Source organism: Octodon degus, unplaced genomic scaffold (genome assembly GCF_000260255.1).
Source record: "Octodon degus isolate 3935 unplaced genomic scaffold, OctDeg1.0 scaffold00017, whole genome shotgun sequence".
NCBI lineage: Eukaryota > Metazoa > Chordata > Mammalia > Rodentia > Octodontidae > Octodon > Octodon degus.
Window position 1 is genome coordinate 22,969,515 of NW_004524593.1, and position 23,212 is coordinate 22,992,726.

The 23,212-nt window shown below is 49.1% G+C and overlaps 1 protein-coding gene across 1 annotated transcript; it reads right to left on the bottom strand.

The window, feature by feature from the left end:
- Positions 1-64: 64 nt before the first annotated feature.
- Positions 65-23,212, bottom strand: Aida (axin interactor, dorsalization associated). Its single transcript, XM_004626884.2, has 9 exons — positions 23,111-23,212; positions 13,979-14,032; positions 13,433-13,487; positions 7,118-7,181; positions 6,753-6,859; positions 4,306-4,428; positions 1,767-1,889; positions 732-849; positions 65-520 (listed from the first exon to the last, which is right to left on the bottom strand). The coding sequence occupies exons 1-9, from the start codon at positions 23,195-23,197 to the stop codon at positions 424-426; spliced, it is 828 nt and encodes a 275-aa protein (XP_004626941.2). The 5' UTR covers positions 23,198-23,212; the 3' UTR covers positions 65-423.

Sequence of the window (23,212 nt, forward strand, 5' to 3'; positions counted from 1 at the left end):
AGGCGAGGCACACTGCTCTCCGCAGGACCACCCAGCCTCCCCACAGACGCAGACAGCACAGCCTGCGGCCAGCCCGGCCAGCCCCACCCAGACAGGCTCGCGGGGCACAGGGGCGGCGGCAGCAGCTGCTCGAAGAGCGCCCTTCCGCCCACCAGGTCTGAGGAGGAGCGCACCTCAACAGCAGCGCTGTTCCGGGGCAGGGCAGGGCAGGGCAGAGGTAAGACAGAAAACGGACTGGTGGTGCACGGTTCACAGAAGATCACGTCCGACACCTGCAGTAAGCCTAGGCCCAAAGGAGTCCTGCGCTGCGCCGCGCCACGCCACGCTCAGTTCCGCAGCACAGCTGTGCCCACTTCCTGCCCCCACAGAGCCACAGTGGGTGCTACTGGCTGGTGAGAGCCACAGGAGTTCAGGCTCCTCCGGTCAGTCCTGGTGCAAAGTCTGGTGCAGATGAAGATAAAGTGGTTTCTTGGTCAATAACTGTAGTTTTTTTCTTTTAAAGTCAGTGGGTTTCTTGTAGCTGTAACCACGAGAGAGAGGGAAGAAGAGAGAGAAGAGAGAAGAGGAAGGAGGAAGGAGGAAGGAGGAGGGAGGAGGGGGGAGGAGAGAAGGAAAGAGGAGGAGAGAGAAAAAAATACTGTTTGAAAGGCCCAGATGACTGATCTTCATACACTCCGGGACAGAGGGGGTGGGAGGACGCAGGAAAACCGCAGCGCAGCCGCAGCACTTACAGCTCTATTACAATGGGCCCGGGCTTGATCTCGTCCATCTCCATGAAAGCGAAGCACTTGGTGCTGGTGAATTTCTTCTTGGGCTTGTAGTGTTTGAATTCAAAGAAGATTGCTGCACCTGAAACACACAGGTCGCGTGAACGCGGGCAGCACTTTCTCCCGGATGCTGTGCTTTCCCTGCTCACCCACAAGCAGAGGAACAGGCACAGTTTTACCAAGCACCCTGCGGTCAATGTGGGCCTGTGGCTGCCCCAGCTCCTCAGCTCAGGTGCCACTTCCCCGATCACACCAGCTTCTTCTACAAGTACAACGTAAGCGCAGTCGCTAAAGAACGCAGATGTTAAGCTCGAGGAGGGGAACGTGAAGACCTCACAGATTGGCAAGGCCCCGGGACTGCTTCACGAAGCACTGTGTCGGGAGACCCGACAGGCATGAGAAAGTTTCTTGTGCTGCAGCTTAATTCTTTCTCTTTCTCCTCAAGCAAAAATCTCAAAATTCGTGATTTCCAAGGCCTGGCTCCGTTTCAGTCTTCCCAGCTAAGCACGAGTCTTTCCAGGCAGGGGCATGTACTCTGGTGACCAGCAGCCCACGGAAATGTAACCTGGAGCTCCAGAAACGCGCCGTCCTCTCCAGCTCCCCGCCAACAGACTCCGAGGGATGGCACGTGTCATCCTCCCCAGTACATGTGACAGGGAAACCGCTGCCACAGAGTGGGCGGGCGACAGCCCTTGGGCACCTGTAGGGAGTGCCCGCCGGGATCCCACTGCTTGTCAGCATGAGAACACTTCCCACTTTGCTGAGAAGACGATCACATCTTACCATGACAGCGTTCGTTATTTCCAGGCTTTCCCACAGCTAGGCCACACGACTCCTAATCCCTACATTTCCACAAACCACTTGTGGATCTCACTTGCTTGAGTCACTGTCTCCTGACATCTGCAGGACACTGCTCCGCCAGGCACGACCAGGCCGCCCCATAAAGCACACAAGCCCCGGGCACGCAGTCCAGCCGAACCCCCAGCCCCTGCCACATACCTTTGGTCAACTTCTCCACGTGCTTCTGGAGTTCGATGTCCACGTTAAAGTGAACGTACGTGTCTTCCTTTCTTGAAGCCACAGGAGTATCCTGCACAGGCGTTAAGTCTATGCCATTCAGATCTAGAGAAACAAGTTTCTGCTTAGGAGCACCTGTCGGTGCACTGGCCAGTGCAAGGAAACCGCAGAGGCCTGGGGAGGGCAGAGACTCTGGCTGCTGGGTGGAGGACTGCGTGGCTTGGGGCGGAGGCCCTGTGTGGTGGGAGAGCACAGAGGGCAGAAGGCTATGTGCTCCGCAAGTGAAGAAGTGACTCCCTTATGGACACACTGCTGTCTTTGTGTTCAATAAAAACCTGCAATGTTTGCAATCTGGAAAAATGTGGCCTCTGGCCCAAAGTTCCAATTTTGATTACTTGCACGGCTTAGAAAGAGCTTTAATCTACCATTATCAGAATTTGCCTGTTTAAGCTGAGAACCAAAATGGACATGAGAACTTCATCAATGGGTAAAATGTCACATACGTCACCTACGATCTGGCTATAGTGAGCATAACGGATTCTCAAGAAGCAGACGGAGACCAGCTTATTGTGTTTGGTTCTAATTTCCAGGATCCTGGAATCCCGGTTAACATGTGGGCTCGGCAATGGCTGCTCCAAGTTGATGTGCGCAGACAGAACCGTCTAGGGCACGACTGGAGCAGTCTGGGTTGCTTCAGGCTGTGGAGACCTGCGCTCCAGTGCAGTACATGCGCAAGAGCAACGCAGCGCCTACTGCAACATCACTAAATGCTCCTGTGTGCTACGCCGCGCGCTTCTGAAAGGGTCAGGCCGCCCTGCGCACGGCCAGCCAGGATGCAGAGCCAAGCCCTTTCTCACACACCACATCTGTGCCGAGTGGCAGTGCCAGAAGCTGGCATCAGCCGGGTGCTGTGGGCACGGCCTCTCCATAGGCACACCTTCCTGTGGCGCAATTCCTTGCTCTCCTATGGGTTTGAGTTTCTACGACTGATAAAAGTTCCCTCCACTTAATTTCAGCCCAGATTGGTTTCTCTGATTTGTCTTAAACTACAGATTAAAGTAACTCACTTGTATTGTCAGGTTATTTCTGGATAATGGAATAACTTCATCCTTAACACTCTGTTATTGTTTTTGGTTTTCTTTCCTTGTATTTTAGGGAAGGGTCCACAGGGTGTTCAGGGTCTCACTACTTCATCAGACTTGTAGTGATTCTCCTGTTTATAGCCTCCCAGGTGCTGGGATTACAGGGGCCCAGTTTCCATTGCTGTTTCAGGGTGCCCTGGGGGTGAGGCCAGCATGGCAGGCCCTGGGATCGAACCCCTGGCCCCTGTGCCTGCTTGCAGGCACTTTAATCTGCTGAGCTACTTGGCCAGCCCCACTCTGTTATTGTTGTTGTTCTTACTGGTTTTATTTTTTGGCACCAGGGATCGAACTCAGGATCTTGCACTTGCCAGGTAGGTGCTTATGCCGCTGAGCTATCTCCCTAGTCTACTATTATTATTTTTTTAATTTAATTTTATTTTTTTACAGAACCGGGGATTGAACTCAGGTCCTTGTGCTTGTCAGAGAAGTGCTTATTCCACTGAGCCATCTCCCCAGCCCCTTTTTTAAATTTTAGTACCAGGTCTCACTGCATTTCCTGGCGTCTTCAGCTCCTGGACTCAAGTGATCATCCTGCCTTAGCTGCCTGAGCAGCTGGGATTACACATCTGGCAATCAATAATTATTTTTTAAAAGACAGGTGATATACAAGTAAAGTACTTTATAATCTGTCAGTTTAAGCACTAGCTTCCCTCTTCAAGACCGAAGAAAATGCTTCCAAGAAGTAGCTCAGCTGCTACACTGGAGGGGAGAGAAAAGCAAGTCCCAAGCAGAAGCCCACTTCCTTGCCACGGCTCAGCTGCCCTTGGCTGCCCAGGGGACCACATGGGCCTGGGTGCTGTGGCCACGCTGTCTCCACTAATGGTGCTCCCTGGCAAGACTAGGGTCAGAAGCCTTTCCAGGACGGCCGGAGGGAAAGAATGGGAGCACAGAAGATGTGGGCTCTGGCAAGGAGACCAGGGCCCCAGCAGTGAGGGCCTGGCAACCTGGGCGAGCGTGGAAGCCCTAGCTGGAATAATGTGGAATTCTGGTTAGCGCCCTCGGCAGTCTGCAGAACAGCAAGGCCTCCGGGAAGCAGGGGGAGGGCAGGGAGGGCAAGGGCACAGAAAAGCAACGAGGACTTGCTCACACGTGGAGCAGCCCCTCCCTGGGACTGTACTGCTAGGTACTGCAGTCATGACTAATGGAGGCACGTACGCTGAAGCAGCAGCCACGATGGCGAACGGAAAGAGAACAAAAGACAGAAGAACCTCTCACAAGCAAGCATGTAAGTTAGAAAATGGACAACATGCTGACATGTTTGGTGATGGAGCACTGATTTCTTGCAGGAATTCTGCCTCATCGTAGAATGAATGAAAAGGGGCTGCTACAAAACGCTGCTGCAAACAGAAGTAATGTAACAGGGGAAGCAGACTCATTACCCTTCACGCTGACTGTAATGTAGGGATCGATGCACTGCCCAGCGTCTTTCAGGCCAATCTTCTCAATTCGGATGGTGAGCAACGTCATGCCCGGCTCGGAGGGCAGCCTCGGTAACAACGTACCTGGCAACAGAGATGCCACAATAACAACCAGGTCTGCTGTAGCTCCTGAGCAGACACTGCTAACACACACCGAAGTGTTTCACCCTGCTCTAACTTAGTAACACGGTGAGCACCACGTACTGTGGCCTCCAAATGTGCCCAGCACTCGTTACTCATGGTAGCTGCGTTTAGACGCATGCATGTGCACCTCCTATCTCATCCCCCTAACGCATTATCTGAAGGCTGAGAAATCACTGGACCAGCACACCCTTTAGTTATGACTCAGAAAGATCCTAAGTCGAAGCTTAGCGCTCATGGATTTACATCTCTTCAATCTCACTTCCCTTCCTCCCCGTCCTGCATGTCCCAAGAAACCAGTCTGTAGGTCTGAGACCCCTGTACACCTGCATGACTGACACCCACGATGCCACAGAATGCCATCAGGAGCATCTCCATGAGCTAGTGACTATTTTCCAAAATACTTGGCTAAATTACCAAGAGTATAAAGGTAGTTCACATGAGCAGACGGAGACATTTTCATAATCTTGTCAAGAGATGCAGAAAGTCTTCCATTAGGTTTTAATTCCAGTCTTGATTTAAAATATCCTTAGCAATTGTTGTTTTATTTTGTTGGTTTTTGAGACAAGGTCTCACTGTATAGTCCAGGCTGGCCTCAAACTCATGAAGATCCTCCCGCCTCAGCTTCCTGAGTGCTGGGATGACAGCTGTGTGCCACCACATCTGGCCTTACCAAGTCTGCAAGGAGTCCAGAAAAGGCAGTGTAGCTCAGAGCTGAGGGGGCCAAGAGCTGCCCGTGCAGGGCGAGAGCATGCTGGAAGCCAGGCTGAACCCCGGCACAGCAGCTTCCCTGGCTGCAGCTCCTGTCCCCGCAGCCCCACAGCAGGAGGCACAGGTGAACCAGCAACAGGCCCTACCTGTTGGGGCGGCTGTCCGTCTCTGTACCGTCTATTCATGAACGCTACCTGGATGACCTTTAGAGGCCTGACTCAACCTCTGTCATGACTTACGCAAGTAATAGCTGGCTTACCTGCAACAGAAATGCACTGCTTGCCCTCTCGGACTAAAACTTTAGAGAAAGAGAGTAACACTAAGGAAGCTACGTCTACGGACATATTATCCTTTTCAAGAAAGGTAGGGTACAAATTCAGATTTGTTTTAAATGAAAACAAACTGCTCTTGGTCTAACTCTCCATGATGCACCTCGTCTCACGCACCACAGCAGAAGTGACCGGGGTGGGTGTCCGTCGAAGCTTACAAAACTACAATGACTGTGATGGAGGTGAAGGCCACAGGAAAAGACGCTGGGGAGGGAGCTTTTGCCAACAGGGTCCCGCCATGTAGCTGAGGCTGGCCTGGAAATCACTAAGCAGCCCAGGCTGGCCTCCACTGTGTGAATTTCCTGCCTCAGTCTATCAAGTGCTGGGATTATAGGTGTGTACCAGCAGGCCTGGTTACAGAAACCTGACTGCAAAAAGTTCATAAAACTTACAGTTAAACAAGTTACCTAAAAACACAGGTGATGAGAAAGCCACGAGCCTAGAATCACACTACAGACGTTGACAAGCGGAGTCCCTGTTGCCGGAGCCCTGGATTCCCTGGGCACAGCGCACTCCTCCTGCTGTCTAGGCTGAAGGTCAGGCGTCCCCTGGCTGCATCGGTGTCATTTCTGCTGTCTGTAAATGCTGACCGCTACATCTGTGCCGTGCGCGACCCTGCCATCGTGGGGTGCGGGCACACGCACCTACCACACCTGAATCCTCCCCACTCTCCCTGCCCTCCCTCCTGATGTCACTTTCAATGATTATAATTTTACAAGGTTTTTTTAGTGACAGCCTGGGACAGCATGGTTCCTAGGCAAGCACAGTCAATGAGACTGCACGTTCTTTCTTACTCTGAGGGGAAAAATTCAGAGGCCAGGAGGGTTCAGCACGCTTGCTGCATCTCTACTGAAACAGGAAACACTACACCAGAATGCAAGTCTGAACTCAGCTTGCATTTAATTGTACACAGCCAGGGCACTCCATGCTCAGCGGAAATGGTCTGGCTTGGTCACAACTGTGAGTGCCAGGATGCTCCACGCAGGCCTGGTGGCCCCTCCTGCGCATCTCTGAGTGCATGGTTGCCTGAGCGCCTGGTGCGGACAGGAAGGCACCCACCCGCGCACGCCGCCCGCCAGGCTGCCACACATAGTGCCCGGGGAAACTGGCTCAAGACCGGCAGGGCTTGGAGCAGTGCGCGCCGCTCCCAGCAAGCTCGAGCCCACTCAGGGGCCGAACACGCCGCCCGGACTAAGCACCGCGGCCACGAGCAGCGCGAGGACTCACCGGGCACTCGAGCAGGGAAGGAATCCGGAGACCCTGCTCCAGCACCCCCCTCTTCCTCGTCCTCTTCAAATTCCAAATTCTCCTCCTCACCAGGTGCTAAAATTCTTCTACATGAGAGAGCACAGGAAAGTTAGTGAGCCACGCTTAGGGTAGCACAGAGGCTTCAGGTGCCCATTCCTCACGGCACGGCGGAGATTGTTTAAAAATTGATGCACTGATAGCAGTGTTGATGCCACCAATGAGTGCCACCAGTGCCACCAATCACACCAGTGATGCCCACATTGGTACACAGAGACATCTGGAAAGCAGGAATGCAACGGGCAGCAAATAAGAAGTAAAATATGGATGGTTTAAAACTTTTTTACCTTAAAGGGACAGGCTGAACGTCAAATGGAAATTCTTTATTGTAGGTAAGAATATTCTTCAGGACTACAATAAAAAGATAAAGAAACATGAATTCTTCTGCGAATAAAAACCAAGTTACTTTACCTTAAATGGATCTCACATGGCCATTTTCAGCCACCTGTACTGGGCACAGTAAGCTTCTAGATTCCCAGCCCCACTGTGAGTCCTGAGCCGCTGCGCATCTGCCCTGGAGCCTGAGCCACAGCGCTAACAGGAAGCAAGCACATCCTACAGTGCACGCTGCAGGCAGCCAAGGAGGGCGCCAGAGTGGGGAGCGCTGCAGGAGCACATCCTGCTCGGATCGAGCAGGCTTCCTCGGAATACCGTGAAACCAGTAGGTGGGGTTGCAGCTGAAAGGCTCCCGTCCTCACTCCCGCACACATAAGCTTGTGTGTGGACATGCGCGCGCACACACACACACCCCGTGTAGATGTGCGCACACACTCCCCGTGTAGACATGCGCGCACACACTCCCCCTGTGTAGACAGGTGCACACACACCCCGTGCAGACACACGCACAAACCCCTTATGTAGATGATGCACATGTGCACTCCCCCCGCCCGCCCCCAGTGGGATCAGCCTTCACACAGCGGGCTCGGCTTCCTGGGTCCTGGCTCCTGCTGATTACATTCCAAGCCCGCCCTCTGAGTGGCAGTTGAGACAGTCTGAAGCCCTACCCACACCTGGACAGGCACTCCAGCTATGCGAGGCACTGGTCCACTTCTGGTCTTAAGGATTCCCAGTAACTATCTGCAGCCACATCAAGGTGGACTCATGGCATTAAGCTGGGCAACCCCAAAGGCTCCCACGACTTTAATTTTGGAGTCCTGCAGTTGGCACTCAAAGAGAAGCAGCATGCGGCTATCCCAAAGGAGGCTGCAACTGTGTGACTTACTCCAGCAGGAGTTGGGAGTTGCTCTTCAACATTACCTCCCTCGTCCCCCGCTTCCCTCTAGCAGTGCTGGAAAGGAGCCCACGATTTTCACACCAAGCTACATCTCCAGCCCTTTTATTACTTTTTATTTGGAGACAGGACCTTGCTAAGTTGCCCAAGGCTGGGCTCAAATCTGTGATCCTCCTGCGTCAGCTTCCCATAGTGCAGAGACTGCAAGTGCGAGTAAATGCCCAGCTTTATTAGAATTCCTTCTGGGCTCCTCTCAGCTGACCCTGGGAAGGAAGCTGGAAACCTGTGCCCGGATTCCCAGTTTTCACTCTTTCTCTCCCCTTCAGTCCCGGCTCCTCTCTTAGCAAATATATCCTGAGTGCTGCAACGTACCAGACACTGTTTGACATACTAAAAATGCAGAGTGATGCAGAACTCACACCCAGACATTAGGCCCTACCTAGGAAAAGTGGACAATAAATACGCCAACAAAGAAACAAGACAATGTAAGGCCTGGGTATGAGGACCCAAGCAGGGTGTGGTGTACATGCAGCAGCGTGCGCGCTAGGTAGCGCGGCCACACATGGCGGCACGAGCCCTTCAGAACTAAGTCAGCACCACGCAGCTCTGGGCGAAGGAGAAGGGCCCACAGCAAGGACGGCTCTGGGAAGGCCATAGCTGGGCTCCTTCGAGGAGCAGGAGGGAAGCAGGGCTTAGCTGCCGCTCTTTCAGAGGCTGCTGGGAGAGTTAAGCAACAGGTACAAAACTGTATGGACAAACTTAAAAATGCCATGTAAGTGGACGCCTGCCTACACTGCTAATGGTGATTCTCCACAGTGTACGCGATCTAGCTGCCTCAGAGCTTTGGAGGGACGGTAGGGGCCACAGGTGACCAAGGGTCATGCCTGTCAGAAGCAAAACAGAAACAGTCATGCTTTCATAAAGATAAAATCAATTATGTTTTATTTATTTATTTTTTCGGAACCAGGGATTGAACTCAGACCATTGTACTTGCCAAGGAAGTGCTTATTCCTCTGAGCCATCTCCCTGGCCCTCAATTATGTTTTAATAATGGTAAAATGGGAAATTATTCTTTAAAACACAGATAATATCAATTCTTAAAATTGGAAACTACCAGTTATCCTGTATTTGTACAGTAACAAGAATTAACATGCTCTTTTCTTAGGTAGCAATGCTTTAAGAAGGAAACACTTGTCCTGGCACAGAGGCCTCGGATTCTGCTTTATGAGTCAAGAGCTCTCCAGTGTCTACAGCAGTGGCTCGGGGGAAAGCTGCTTCCCGACCTGTGACGGCAGGACAGGCGTCCATGCTCACGGCTATGGAGGAACGGGTCCTAATGTTCCTGTACAACAGGGCTCTACCTTGAATTTTCCAAGAGGTTTCCTTCCACCAAGCCAGTGCTGGTGTTGTAGGAAGATGAAGCGGGGGAGGGGAGCAGAGGGAGGGGAGGCGAGCCCAGGAGAGAGGAGACCCTGTGCGATTTTCCGGAAGGCTCGGCCAGCGGCACTCAGCGCATGACCCGCTGCAGAGACCTGCCGAGGTCCTCCGCCAGGGCACGCACAGCACACTCACAGGGTGCGCCGTCCTGACACCCACACTCTGCGATGATGCCTGCACCAACACCCGGAAGGGTTCTGCCTTTGTGTCTGACGGTGCTCCATTTCTGTGGTAGGGAAACTGAGCAAGTGCTTCCATTCTCAAAGGTTGTTTTTCAAATTATGGGCAAAGATTCCCTCAAGACATTCACATCTCTGCAACTCAACATAAACCTACCAGGCTCAGAATGAATGCAAAGCACAGAATGGACTTGCGAGGGAAACACAAAGGTTATTCTAATGTCTGTGAGAAGTGACGCCAAAATACATGAGAATGAATCAGCAGACTCTGATCCTAGGTACTAAAATTTGCTCCTGTACGGGACAGAACGCTAGCAGGGCTGGGGGGCCACAGAAGGCAGGGAAAGCTTCCGGGGCAGGAAGGAGTTCTGTGCAGCCCTGGAGGATAGACTAACGGAGGGGAATCTTACAGCACAGAGGTGGGCAGGCATGCACGAGGAAAAGTAGTACAGCAGTGACGGTGAAGGCAAGGAAAGTGAACAGAGCTTTCGCAGTCATTGTCCTAGTAACATTTCAGACAGGCGTTTCAAGAGATTGCACAGTATACCAGCTAAGACCAGCGTACGGAAAGCTACACTAATTCTCCTCACAGGACGCTTGACCAAGGGCGAGCTGTCCTAAGAATACATCTCAATAAAACACCAACTTTAGAAATGGTGTAATTCTTGACCAGTAATTAACTTTAAAAGCCCTCAACTTGGATAATACACGCACACACACACACACACACAGCACCATTGCAGAGTTCACTTCACTCTTCCACTAACACGTGGATTAATGATCTCGCTGGACCTGAGCAGAGGTCAGCGCTGGCCTCGGGAGCTCACGCCCATCCCTCCTGTGCACACGCTGCAGGGCTGGGGGCCGTGCGGCCAGGGGTGTCTTCAGGGAGGGCTGCTCCTGTTCTGCATGCTCAGCATGGAGCTGAAGAGCAGCATGCAGCGCAAGACCCCGTGCGACAACAGGCGCAGCATGGAGCACTCTTTCAGGAAGACGCAGAAAGATCTGAGATAAGCAGCTCCGTCTTCAGGGGCATGCTGCATATCTCTAAGCTTCTCACACAGTCCTTGGAAGACAAATGCTACTGAAAAACAGTGATAAATTAAAAGGCCAAAATTCTACTGTAATTATTTTATCATTAAAAATCGAATGTACTTGGATAATTGTATTGCTAATTTCTACTGGTCTGTGGAAAGGAACAGTTAATGCTCTTTTTTATTCCTTTTTAATTTTTGATCAATTTTGCATGCTTACATCTGGTAATCTGAACAACCAATTTGAAGATAACAATACACAATACAGCAACCACTGAATTCCTATCATTTTGTTTAATGAAATTCTGTATTGGTCCTAATAGCTTTTTTTTTTTTTTTTCTTCTTCTTCTTCTTCTTCTCTTTAAAAAAAATAAAAAAGGGTCAGGGAGATAGCTCAGTGGAAGAAGTGCCTGCCTGGCAAGTGCAAGGTGCTGAGTTTGATTCCAGGCAATGTAATCAAATGCAATAATGGATCAATGTAATGCTTTTCTTTATAACCACTTTATTACAGACATCCTAACTGTAACTACAACTTTTTTTTTTTTTTTTTTTTTCCACTAAGAACTGAACTCAGGGCCTTCTGCTTGCCAGGCAGGCACTTGTACCACTGAGCTACACACCCCGGCCACTCTGTAATCTTCTACTTAATACCATCAGTGTGTTTTCTTTTCTCAAAATAATCTTAAACAGCCACTTATCAAAGATGATATGTTACAGGATTCCACTCACATGGAATGTCCAGAAGAGGCAAATTAAATTAGGGACTTCCCGGGATTAGGGATGGCAGGGGTGGGTGGGGAGAAAGGAGAGATGCGACAAGCACAGGGTTCCTTCTAGGTGATGAAATGTCCTAAAATCAACGGGGTAGGGGGTGCCCAAGTGTCACTGTAGAAAGAAACGCACAAACGTACACTTTAGACTGCTGAACTGTATGGCAGATAAACCATGTATCAATGAAGCGGGTATAAAAATAGTCCTACACAAAGTATCTCTTAATAAAACAAAATGTGGACACAATATGGTCATTTACAGTAAAAACTTGTGAGAATTTTTACACCATTTGATTGCCATCACCATATACTTTGGACATGGATAAAATCATTTCTGGATATGAAATTATATTTCTCATAATAAAAAGTTTATGAACTAGAGCCAGTGGAGTAGATCGGGGCATGCTACTGTATCACATGCTAAAGGCTGTGGAAACAATCCCAGCACTAAAATAAGAAGAAAGTGTGATGTGGGTTACAGAAGGCAACCAAAACTATGACAGTGACGTAGCTCACTGTAATTCCTGCCATATTCAGGGAGCACTCTGAAGAGGCGACATACGACCCCCCCAACACTGTGGAGGAGCCACCAGAATCACAGCAAACCCGCTACCTGTCTTGGTGTGCTCCTTCCGGCTCCCAACGCAACAGAAAGCCCTTCAGTGCAGCCCAAGAGCCCCTCCTGTGTCGGACCTGCAATCACAGCCACAGCGGTGCTACCTCAGTCACGCCTGTCTTTAGCAGACTTGCTGCAAATGGGTGAGAACCTGGCAGTCTGCATTCTGTATGAACTTTCTCTTTAATTCTGAAAATTTTAACTTTCAACTTTCTTTTCTCTCATGTATTTAATACAGGGTCTACGGAGTCTCACTACACAGACTGGACTCGTAGTGATCCTCCTGTCTTCAGCCTCCCAAGAGCTGGGACTGCAAGCGTGTGCCACCATGCCAGTCTCAGTCGCTGTCCCAGTGCCCACCTCCTGTGCCCATGGAAACACCAAAAGGCCTGCAGCTGTGTGCTCTGAGATGCAGGCCACTCAGCTGCAAACGCTCGGAGAGAAACTGATCTGCAGCTACGCAGCGCGCAACTCCACGACTAGGACTGCTTGCTGCCTAAAATGCTTTTATGACTCCCTACTTAGCCAACTGACTTGAAGGTGGGTACCTGAAGGTGGGCGGGCTTGTCTCCACGTAAGGGGAGCATCTGACTTCCACTCACTCGGCCTTCTATTCAACTCTGCCCACACTGCCAACATTTCTAGGAGGGCATTCATTCCAACCAGCAAATAGACTGTTTTTGGCAGGACCCTAAGAAGCACCAAAATATCTGAAGGAACTATTTACTTCAAAAAGTTTTAGAGATGGGGGAAAAGGAGACACAAGGAAATACTGTGCAGTGCTGCCCGACAGCCGCACCTCAGCTCTCGATGCCCTGCAGGGCAGTGGCATCAAGGACTGCCACGGGTCCCCTCTGGACTCAGCCAGCAGTGTCTGCCTGAGCAACAGTGGCCCTAGGAAAGGCATTGAGACAACGCAAGGCTTAAATACATCCAGGTGAAGCGGCCCCACAATTCTACAGCGGAGGTGAAGCGCGAACTATACTGTAGGAATTTTAAAAGGGCAGAAAACATCACAAAGGACCAAACATCGAGGGGCTGGTGAGATGGCTCAGTGGTCTAAAGCACCTACTTGGAATAAGCTTAGCAAAGCACAGGGACCGCGGTTCAATCCCCCAGCACCACATGCCAGCCAGCCCTGCCCCCTGGTGGGCTGAGCTGGCCATACACACACACACACACACACACACACACACACACACACACACACACACAAAGGACCAAACATCGAGGAGGTTAAGGCGGATCAGCATCTGTGCTACATAACCCAAAGTGTCTGTACCAGGTAAAGCACTTTTTAGAAGGAGTATTGCTGAAAGAGGCCCAAAACTTACTTGGCTCCAGCTTTTTCAGGTCCTCCAGCTTAAACTCTTCTTGGGACTGTGCAGACTAAACACAAGATATTCACGTTACATCTTTGATTACAAAGGTTTCAGTATATTTTGTATTTTATTTCAATATATATGTTTTTGTTTTTCAGAACCGGGGATTGAACTCAGGCCCTTGAGCTTGCCAGGCAAGCGTTTATTCTACTGAGCTATCTTCTCGGCCCCAGGATGTTTTTTAAGTAGCAAGGATCAAATATTCAAAATGAATCTATTTTTTATTTTTTAATAGCAAAATGAAATTTTTTATTTTTTAATAGCAACTGCTTTTTATTTTTACATTCCTGGAACATTCAAACCAAGAGTAATAGAAAAATTTAAAGTCTTATCTTTTATTTTCAAAGTTCACAAAACATGAGCTGGTAAGTTTCTCTTGTTACAAGACCCTTCAGAGACAACGCTGCTTTGCACATGAGTGCACATGAGTGCCTAACGCCTTAGCACAATGCCTTGCGGGGAGGGTTGTATTACAAAGACAAGAAAATCTCTATTTACCTGTAAGGCCGCACTCCGCAATTCCAAGCATGTTGCAATTTTGCCTATGGTTTTCTGTAGGAAAAATAAAATGCTATAAATGAACTATCATAACTGTCAGTTGTTAAAATCAAGTTAATATTTCACTGCTGAGAGATCCAGCGAGGCACATACTTGTAGTCCCCGTCACCCTAAGCGTAAGGCAGGGCGATCACACAAGCCCAGGCTGAGGCCAGCCATGGAAACTGGAAAACACAGCAAGATCCAATCTCCAAACAAGCAAACCAAAAAAACCCAAAACAAGGGTTGAGGATGACAGCTCAGTTTGAAAATGCTTGTCTGGCAAGTGTGAGCCCCAGGTTTAATCTCTAGCTCAGAAGAGGAAAGAAGAAGAAAGAAAGAAGGAAGAAGAAGAGGAGGAGGAAAAGAAGGAGGGGGAAAAGAAAGAGGAGGAGGAAGAGATCTATAGTTCTCTTTTTTTTTTTGTACTGGGACTCAAACTCTCTTGCACTTGCCAGGCAGGCACTTATACCACTGAGCTACCTTCCTGCCTTATAGTTCTCTTAAGTTAAATTGTTAAGAAAAATAAGTTAAGTTACATTTCTTTCAAGCATCTTACAGATTTTTTTTAATGTGCTTTCTAAAATATTTATTTATTTATTTATGTGTGTGTGTGTGTGTGTGTGTGTGTGGCCAGCTCAGCCCACCTGGGGGCGGGGTGGGCTGGCATGTGGTGCTGGGGGATTGAACCGCGGTCCCTGTGCTTTGCTGAGCTTGTTCTAAGTAGGTGCTTTAGACCACTGAGCCATCTCACCAGCCCCATCTTACCGATTTAAGAAAAAGAGGAGGCAAAGGACTGAGATGAAGGACAGTGAGCATATATTCTCTCCTAACATGACATGCCACAACCAATTCTAAATCAAGTTGGCCTTAGCGACGGACAGCAGTAGGTATGATTAAAGGGCCCTGAGCACAGCCATTATGAAAACCAGTGTGGAAGTCCTTCCAAAGATTAAAAACAAAACTTCCAGGTGATCCTGTCCCATGCAGTAGAGCCACAGGAATGGGACCAGTGTGCTCCAGAGACCCCCGCAACTGTGTTCAGACAGGACAGACATGGACTGAGTGGGGAAGGAAAATGAGGCGCATGCGCACAAGGAGCACAGTTCTACCCCAGAAGCAAGCCCGGTATTCAGTAAGACCGACAGACTGGAAGTCCCGAGGTCATGTGCCCTGGGCCAGGCACATGAGACGCTGCTCCATGTCATTCAAGCTGAACTGGTGAAGGCTGGGAGGAGAGCAGTGCCCCCCACGGGGGGGCTACTACAGACCCCAGAAATGTGCTGTATCGTTCCCTGAGCCAGGAAGGAGGAAGTGCTGTGGAGGCTTTCACCATGCAGAAATGGTAAGCATTTCAGCAGCTATGTTCAGCCTGCTTTAAGCACTACACGATGTATACAGCACCCAAACCTCACCCCACCCCATTGTTATGTTTCAGTTGAAAATTATCTTAAAAAACAGAGCAAACTGCAAGAAGGGAAATGAAAAGGGGGTGCTAGCAACCTTACCCCTCAAGCTCCATCTTCTCTTTCCACAAAGCCTGACACCCACTAAAAGATTTGCACGTAAGTGTCTGAAGTCAGCACCTTGTCACCTAATTCTGACTTAAGATCAACACTGACTTGTTTAAATACTTACTAGCAACACTCAGCACGTGGCGGGGCATGCCAAGGTTCAGTCAGATCTGTTTAGCGAGTTCTGAAGTGCCTACCACCAATGACAAGACAGACACTGTCTTTATCCCGTTGTGTTCTACTGCCTGAGACAACACACAATCCCTACAGTTCAAAAGCAAAGACGATGCATTCTGTGCAGCTCAGCAAAGCGAGCCATAGTATGTCCTGAAGAAACACAAGATGTGCACTAGGAAGCTCAAAGAGCAGGGTGGGCTCTAGAAAGAAAGCACCTAGAAAATCACGCTAGCTCAGCCAGCCATCTCCAGGCCACTTGGGAGGCAGAGGAGAGGCGTGCGAGCAAGCACAGTGCAAGCAGGACAGGGCGCGGGGCGCACGGCTGGCCCACCTAACTCCTTGCCACTGCTCGGAGCGTTTCTGCTCAGGGCGTTCAGCTTGGCCCTGAACGAAGGCTGCTGCGCTGTGCCTGGTGGCCCGCACCTGCAATGCCAGCAGATTGGGAGGCTGAACAGGAGGATTCCAAGTTCAAGCCCAACCTGTATAACTGAGCAACTTAACAAAACTTTGCCTCAAAATAAAAAATACAAGGCCAGCCAAATAGTTTAGCGGAGTGAAGCACCTGCTTAGGCAGACTCAGAGGCCCAGGTCTGATCCCAGGCCTGCCATGCCAGCCCTGCCCAAAGAGTGCAACTGAGACTGCAACTGAGTCGGCACAGCGGCTCACGCCTGTAATCCAGCACTTGAGAGGCTGAACAAGGCGGATCACGACAAGTCTGAGCCATACAGTGAGACCCTGTAGATCCTGTACTAAAATACAATAAATAAATAAATGAATGAATAAAAAAGGTCTGGATATGTAGCTCAGTGCAAATACCCTGGGTTCAATCCCCAGTATGCCTCTTTCCCCAAAAAGCATTCAAAGGCTGAAACAGAGAAGAGGCAGGAACCAGTAAGGGGAACATCAGGTTATTCCAAGTGTTCATTCATGTGACTGGAGAAATGAAGAGGAAGAGCTGCATACCGGGAATCCCAGGGAAGACTGCCAAGACACCAAGTCCTTCCCAGAAAAGGTGCCTCTGAAGCCCCAGGGGATGAGGCGTGCAGCGCTGGCCAGGCCTGCGCCGGGGTGCTCACATAAACGCCGACAACCTGCACGCGCCCAGCAAATGGGGGCTGGGGCTCGTCCGGCCCATTTTCTTTGGCAGGTGACTGAGGTGAAGAGGAGAGCAAGCAGCGCCCGCCTGAGGACTTGGGAGGTGGGCAGCACACATGGTCAGCGGCTGCCAGCCCCGGAGGGAGCCCATCCCCCGCACAGCCCTAAGCATCCTCTTCAAACAGCTCAATTTATTCTGGAAGCTGACGCTCGGCAATTACACTTACACAGTCACCGCAAAAGAGACTGCGCGTGCTTCACCTCGCGAACAGCGACGGTGCAGACAGCAGCAGGCAGCCTCGCTGGACGCGCTGCTCACCCGCAGGCCACGGGGCTGCAGCAGGGCTCAGCTCGAGTCCGCGTGGGCGAGCGCGGGCTTGCCCGAGCAGCAGCTGTCCTAGCCGCCCTGCACAAACTGAGGCCCGGAGGCCGGAGGCAGCGGGCGCGGCCCCAGGCCTGCTGCAGAGCACGGCAGTCGGCGGTCACTGCGCACGTTCTCTTAGAGAGAACCGCGTACGTATTGAGATACAGGAATGAGTTCGTCTCTAAAAATAATCATCTTTTCCTTCTTTACTATAAAATCCATTTGATTTCATCCTTTAATGTTTAAGATAAAAATGTCGTAGATTAACTACTTTGAGCCACTGATAACTACTTTAAATGTAAACATTTCTCCAAGTTAAGAAGCAATAGCTTTTTAACAGAAATGTACTAAACTATGGCAAAATACCAATAGGCATTATTCATAACTACTTTAAGGGACCACACCCAAGCCCAGTATTAAGAGAGAAACACTATCCTGTCAGCCTTGGCAGTGACCTTTAAAGCATGCGGAATTTACTGATTGATGTCAAAATCAAATGTTTGCTACTGAAATAGTTTCACCTTTTGAAGGATCCTCAGACAATGAGAAGGTGAGCAAGTAGTTAGTGCCTTCACACTAAGCACTGAAGGTAAACGACCTTTCACTCTAGGACACTTCATGAAAGTTCACGAGAAAGTGGGAGAAAATGCACAATTAAGAGCCACTCTAAAACGTACTTAATTTATATAAGGAAAACCCATTTAAAAATTCGCAAAAAGACGCAGAGTTTCACTTAATCCAGGCTTACTGCTTTCATATTTAACAGCCAGTCATGTTGTCCAGCTAGGGGCGGGAGAGGGGACAGTGGAAAGTGGCAGAAGCAGGGACCCTAGAAACAAAACAAGCACACCATGCTGGGTTCTCCTGCCATCGAATCTGACTCCAAGTGGGAAAACGCTCCAGTGTCATGGGACAGGGAGTTCTTTTGGTCCAGAAATTTACATGAGAAATTCTGCTACACTAGGGCAGGGCACCCAGTGGAATGCAAGCTTCTGGCAGCTGTTCCTGGGCTGCAGACGACCAAGCTATGGTGAACTGAAATGGAAGCTAATCATGCAGGAGGGTGAAAAGGAATCTGGCCCTACTGTAAACCAAAAATCTTCTGAGACCAGTAAGAATAAAAAATACATGGCAAGTTTCTACTCTGCCCAGCACTAACTTGGCTTAGAAAGAAGTTCTGCTATGCAGTTCTTTAGCTCTAAAAACAATGTAAGTTATTCTTATCAAAATCAGGGCTTATCTTAAAATAATCATGAATAAATATCAATAACCTGATATCCAAAGAACCAAAATTCATTCATCAAATATTTTTGAGACCTCAATGTGAGGAAGTCAGGAAAAAGCTGCACAAAGATACAAATATGATTTTTTTAAGAAAAAAAAAATCTACTGAGTTCAATCCCCAGTTCTGCCAAAAAAAAAAAAAAAAAAAAAATCTATTAAAGTCCCACAGATTATTCAATGTTTGGCATAATTCTACATAATTCTAAACTGTGTTACTGCTACCAAAACACTGATACTGAAAATATAAAGTATACAGGGCTGGTGAGATGGCTCAGTGGTCTAAAGCACCTACTTAAAACAAGCTTAGCAAAGCCCAGGGACCACAGTTCAATCCCTCAGCACCACATGCCAGCCAGCCCGCCCCCTGGTGGGCTGAGATGGCCACACACACACACACACACACACACACACAAATAAATAAAATTTAAAAAATAAAAATAAAGTATACAATTTTTTAAAAATGTATTTAGAACGGGGCCTACAGGGTCTCACTACACAGACGGGACTCGGAGTGATCCTGTTTCTAGCCTCCCAAGCCCTGGGATTGCAGTCATGTGCCACCACACCCAGTTAACTCCTGCTCTCGCTGCACACCTGGGGGTGGGGCCAGCACAGCATGCTGGGGATCCATCCCTGGTCCCTTCATCTGCCTAAGCAGGTGCTTTAATCTGCTGAGCTCTCTGGCCAGCCTGTAAAATATACAATTTAAAATAGAAAACATAAATCATTTTGCTAAGAAAGGAAAATACAACTGAGCTTTTCCTCCAGCATGTACCAGTCATCCAGTCAGTTTGCAGGTCCAACGGTTTGTATCGAGATCTCCCACATGACATTCTGTGGGATTCTAGGCACGATGAGAAGTATGCAAAAGGAAGAGGGGAACATTCAAAGGCAAACTTCAGAATACCGCACATTGAAACCTCTCAACCCCCCGACACACACGCTAGCACAGTGGAAGTGGGAGAAGCCACGAAGTGCCCAGTAACATGCTTGCTGTTCAGAACCAACATTCCCCAGAATGTGTCCGCAAGATGGCTACTTCTAATTATCTGTTAACGCGGGGCCTCTGAAAACTGTATGTGACGTTCAGGCACAGGCTGTGAGTCTGCCAGCTTTTTGGTCAGTTGAAGGCTCCCTGTATTTTTAAAGAAAACTGGCTTCTCAGTGCACCCAGCCTGCCTTCTACTCTCTGTGGTCCAGAACGGCCAGGTCCTCCAGGACCTGACAGCGGCTGGCTGGCCAGCCGGGTGGGCCTCATAATGCACACGCACCTTGGACAGCAGCACAAGGTGCAGCCCACAAAGGCTTGGGGGAGTATGCTTTGAGGTCACTATGATTCTCTATCTCCACTTTCACACATAAAACAACTCAGCCCTAAGCCAGAGGCCAATGCAGACCCGGCTGACTCAACACCTCAGCTCGCTTGAGGTCCTGCTGAGAGGCCAATGCAGACCCTGCTGACCCAACACCTCAGCTCGCTCCTCGAGGTCCTGCTGCTTCCTGGTTCCCTGGGAGCTGTTGCTTGCTTTTTGATCCAGGCTCTCACTCTGTAACTCAGGCTGGTCTTGAACTCTCAGCCATCCTCCTGCCTCAGCCTACTGACTACTGGGGTTGCAAGTGTACATTCCCATGCCCTGCTTGTGTCTTACCAACGAGAAGCTGAAAAAGGACAGCAACCAGGTGGCTGCTATGGGACAGCCATAGGTTAAAGAACAAACAGCACCATCAAACATTTTCAAGAAAAGGTTAAGCTCTGCCTCTTTAGCCTAATCATAGTGCAAGGCTCACTTCTTGGCAGTACTTGCGTGTACATGTGTAACTTTATTATTATGTTTTAGGAGGTCAAATCCCTTTCTACTCGTGGTCTTATGGCTCACAAGTCTCATTCCTAAGCAACAGATACTGGTGAAAACACACTTGGAAGTAAGTCAAGGCAAACAGGTGAATGAAATATGATTAAAATTTCATTAAAATTAAAATTCCCTATGTTTTCACTGTTTCCAATTCCTAACACACCTATCAACTAGTAAGCTGTCTACTTTGATTCTATCCACCAAAATTGAGGCACTTTAAGGCCCAAGTCTGTGATGCCAGTTGACCGCTTCCTAATCCATTCCTAGAATGACTCAGGAATCTTACAGAGGTGACTAGGCCAAGAAGCCGCGGGAGGTGACCCATCAGCACAGACACCACGCGAGGGCACAAAGGCCTCCCGCTGGCGCAGGAGCAAGCATCCTGTGGCTGAGCATCAGGTAACAGACACCTCGCCAACGAAAACTCAGAATTCAGGTTTACTGCAACATTGGCTTTGTATTTTTTTTCTTTACGTACTTGGTACAGGGTCTCACTACACAGCTCGGACCCACAGTGATCCTCCTGTTTTCAGCCTCCCCAGAGCTGCAATTACAGGTGTGAGCCACCTCACCCTGACTCGGTCGCTGGCTCAAGGTGCCGCGGGCGTGGCATGCGGGACTGGGGGTCGAACCCTGGTCCCTGCGCTCACCACAGCAGGTGCTCAGGCCACTGCGCTATCTCACCAGCCCTGCTGGGTTTTTAATGGCCTTTTTTTGTTGTTGTTTTTCTGGTCTTTCAGAGACAAGATCTGGCTAAGAAGTTCAGGCTAGCCTAGAGCTTGAGGCCACCCTGCAGCCTCAGCCCCCCGAGTGCAGGAGTACAGGTGCGCGTCACCACTCCCATTAGCGCTGGCACTTTGCGATAGTTCAGTGGGTCGTAGTCCAGTCACCTGCTCTCTAAAAGCCTCCCCTTCACTAGGACACCTGCTCCCTTTCTGAAGCAGCTCCGCCGCAACTTTCTCTGTGATTATTTTCCCTGGGCCAAAATCCCAAGTTTCCTAAAACTACTGTGGATGATAGCAATTATTAAGAGAAAAAAGAAAAAATATTATAAATTGTAATGACATGATCTGTTTTTGTTTTTGGTGGGAACTGGGATTGAACTCAGTACCTTGTGCTTTCCAGGCACGCGCTTATTCTGAGATCTCTCTCTGGCCCTTAGAGCTTTTTTTTTTGTGGGACCGGGGATTGAACTCAGGACCCTGTTCTTGCCACGCAAACGCTTATTCTACTGAGCTATCTCCCCAGCCCGTAGCAACATGATTTTGTAACTTATAGCCTAAATATTTAAAAAATGTAAATATATTACTTTGGGTAAGAAATACAGCTAATTCTAATCTCTGGAGGTTTCTTCTTCCCAAACTTCTATTAGCTCAAAGTCTGTGGGCGCAACAAATTCACTTAGGCTTGAGAGGCAGGAACGCTAGGGTGTTTTTGTCACCATCTGCCAGGTGAAAGGCTGACAACGGAGCCAGTGGAGCCACAATAACATGGACCTTGTTTCCTTCCACTCCTTCTCACTTTGTTTTTTGATATTTTGGGTTTTTTTTGTTTTGTTTTTTTTGTTGTTGTTGTTTTTAGGGAAGGATCTACAGGGTGTTCAGGGTCTCACTACTAAATCAGACTCATAGTGATCCACCTGTTTACAGGCACGCGCCACCACGCCCAGTCTCAATTGCCATCTTGGCACGCCCTGGGGATCGAACCCCCGGCCCCTCTGGGGATTAAACTCAGGCCCTTGTGCTTGCCAGGCAAGTGCTTATTCTACTCAGCCATCTCTGCTGAGCTATTTGGCCGATGCTCTCACTTAAAGAGAAAAAAACCAAGATTTCAAAACAATAGGAAGGTTATCCTTAAATTTGTTACTCAGAGGACAAGACACAGGCATTTAATTGTCCAAACAATACTTCACAAACCTTTCTTTCCAATGACTAAGTGAAATGCTTCTCCCCTTTTTGAGTGGTTTCTTCAAAGTAACCCATTTCTCAGAGTCTCTAACAGTTCAGGGACTCAACCTGGCACACAAACTTAATTCAAAGAGAAAACACCACTGAAACTATTTGCAACTTTGTATACTGATCTTGCTGATAAATTTGTAGGGCAAATTCTTGGCTTGGAGTCACTTCTTTTGGGGATTTTATTGGTTTGTGTGTTTTGTTTTGTTTTTCCCCAGAACTGGGGATTGAACTCAGGACCTTGCACTTGCCAGGCAAGCGTTATTCTACTGAGCCATCTCCCGGCCCCTGTTGGTTGTTGTTTTGGATTTTTTTTTTTTTTTTTTTACTCAGGACCTTGCACTTGCCAGGCAAGCGTTATTCTACTGAGCCATCTCCCGGCCCCTGTTGGTTGTTGTTTTGGATTTTTTTTTTTTTTTTTTTGACCGTGTTTGCCTTCAGAGCGGGTCTAGTTCAGCTTGAGGGTCTTGGTTTCGAACCACAGAACCATGAATTTGACAGCTTTGTTTCAGCAGGCACTTAAAGAACTGAGCTATTGGGCAGCCCCCACCCCCCTTGGTTGTTTTGATAGGAAGTAGGTAGGAGTTCTGAAAGCTTCAAGACAGTGTTGAGGTGGGGGCGACTGTGCCGTCCTGCTTCCCGGCGAGCCTCTGGGTGGCTTGCACTTTGGGCACCCACGCCCCCAGTGTATGGTCTCCAAAGCCTTCCCGGCTGAGCAGAGAAATGCATTCAGTGACAGGTGTACAGAAGCTCCCAAGGGCCACTTCTGTTAGACCAGCACGAACCATATGGTTAGTTTTTGTTTGTTCTGTTACAGAATTGGCTACATCTAGAGATTATTTTGTGGTACCTTTTGTTCTTCTGTGAACTCAGAATTATTGTGCTGCGCTTGGGCCTCTTTTTGTAGATGTCTTGCTAATCTGTAAGGAGAAAACATTCTTTAGAATTGAAA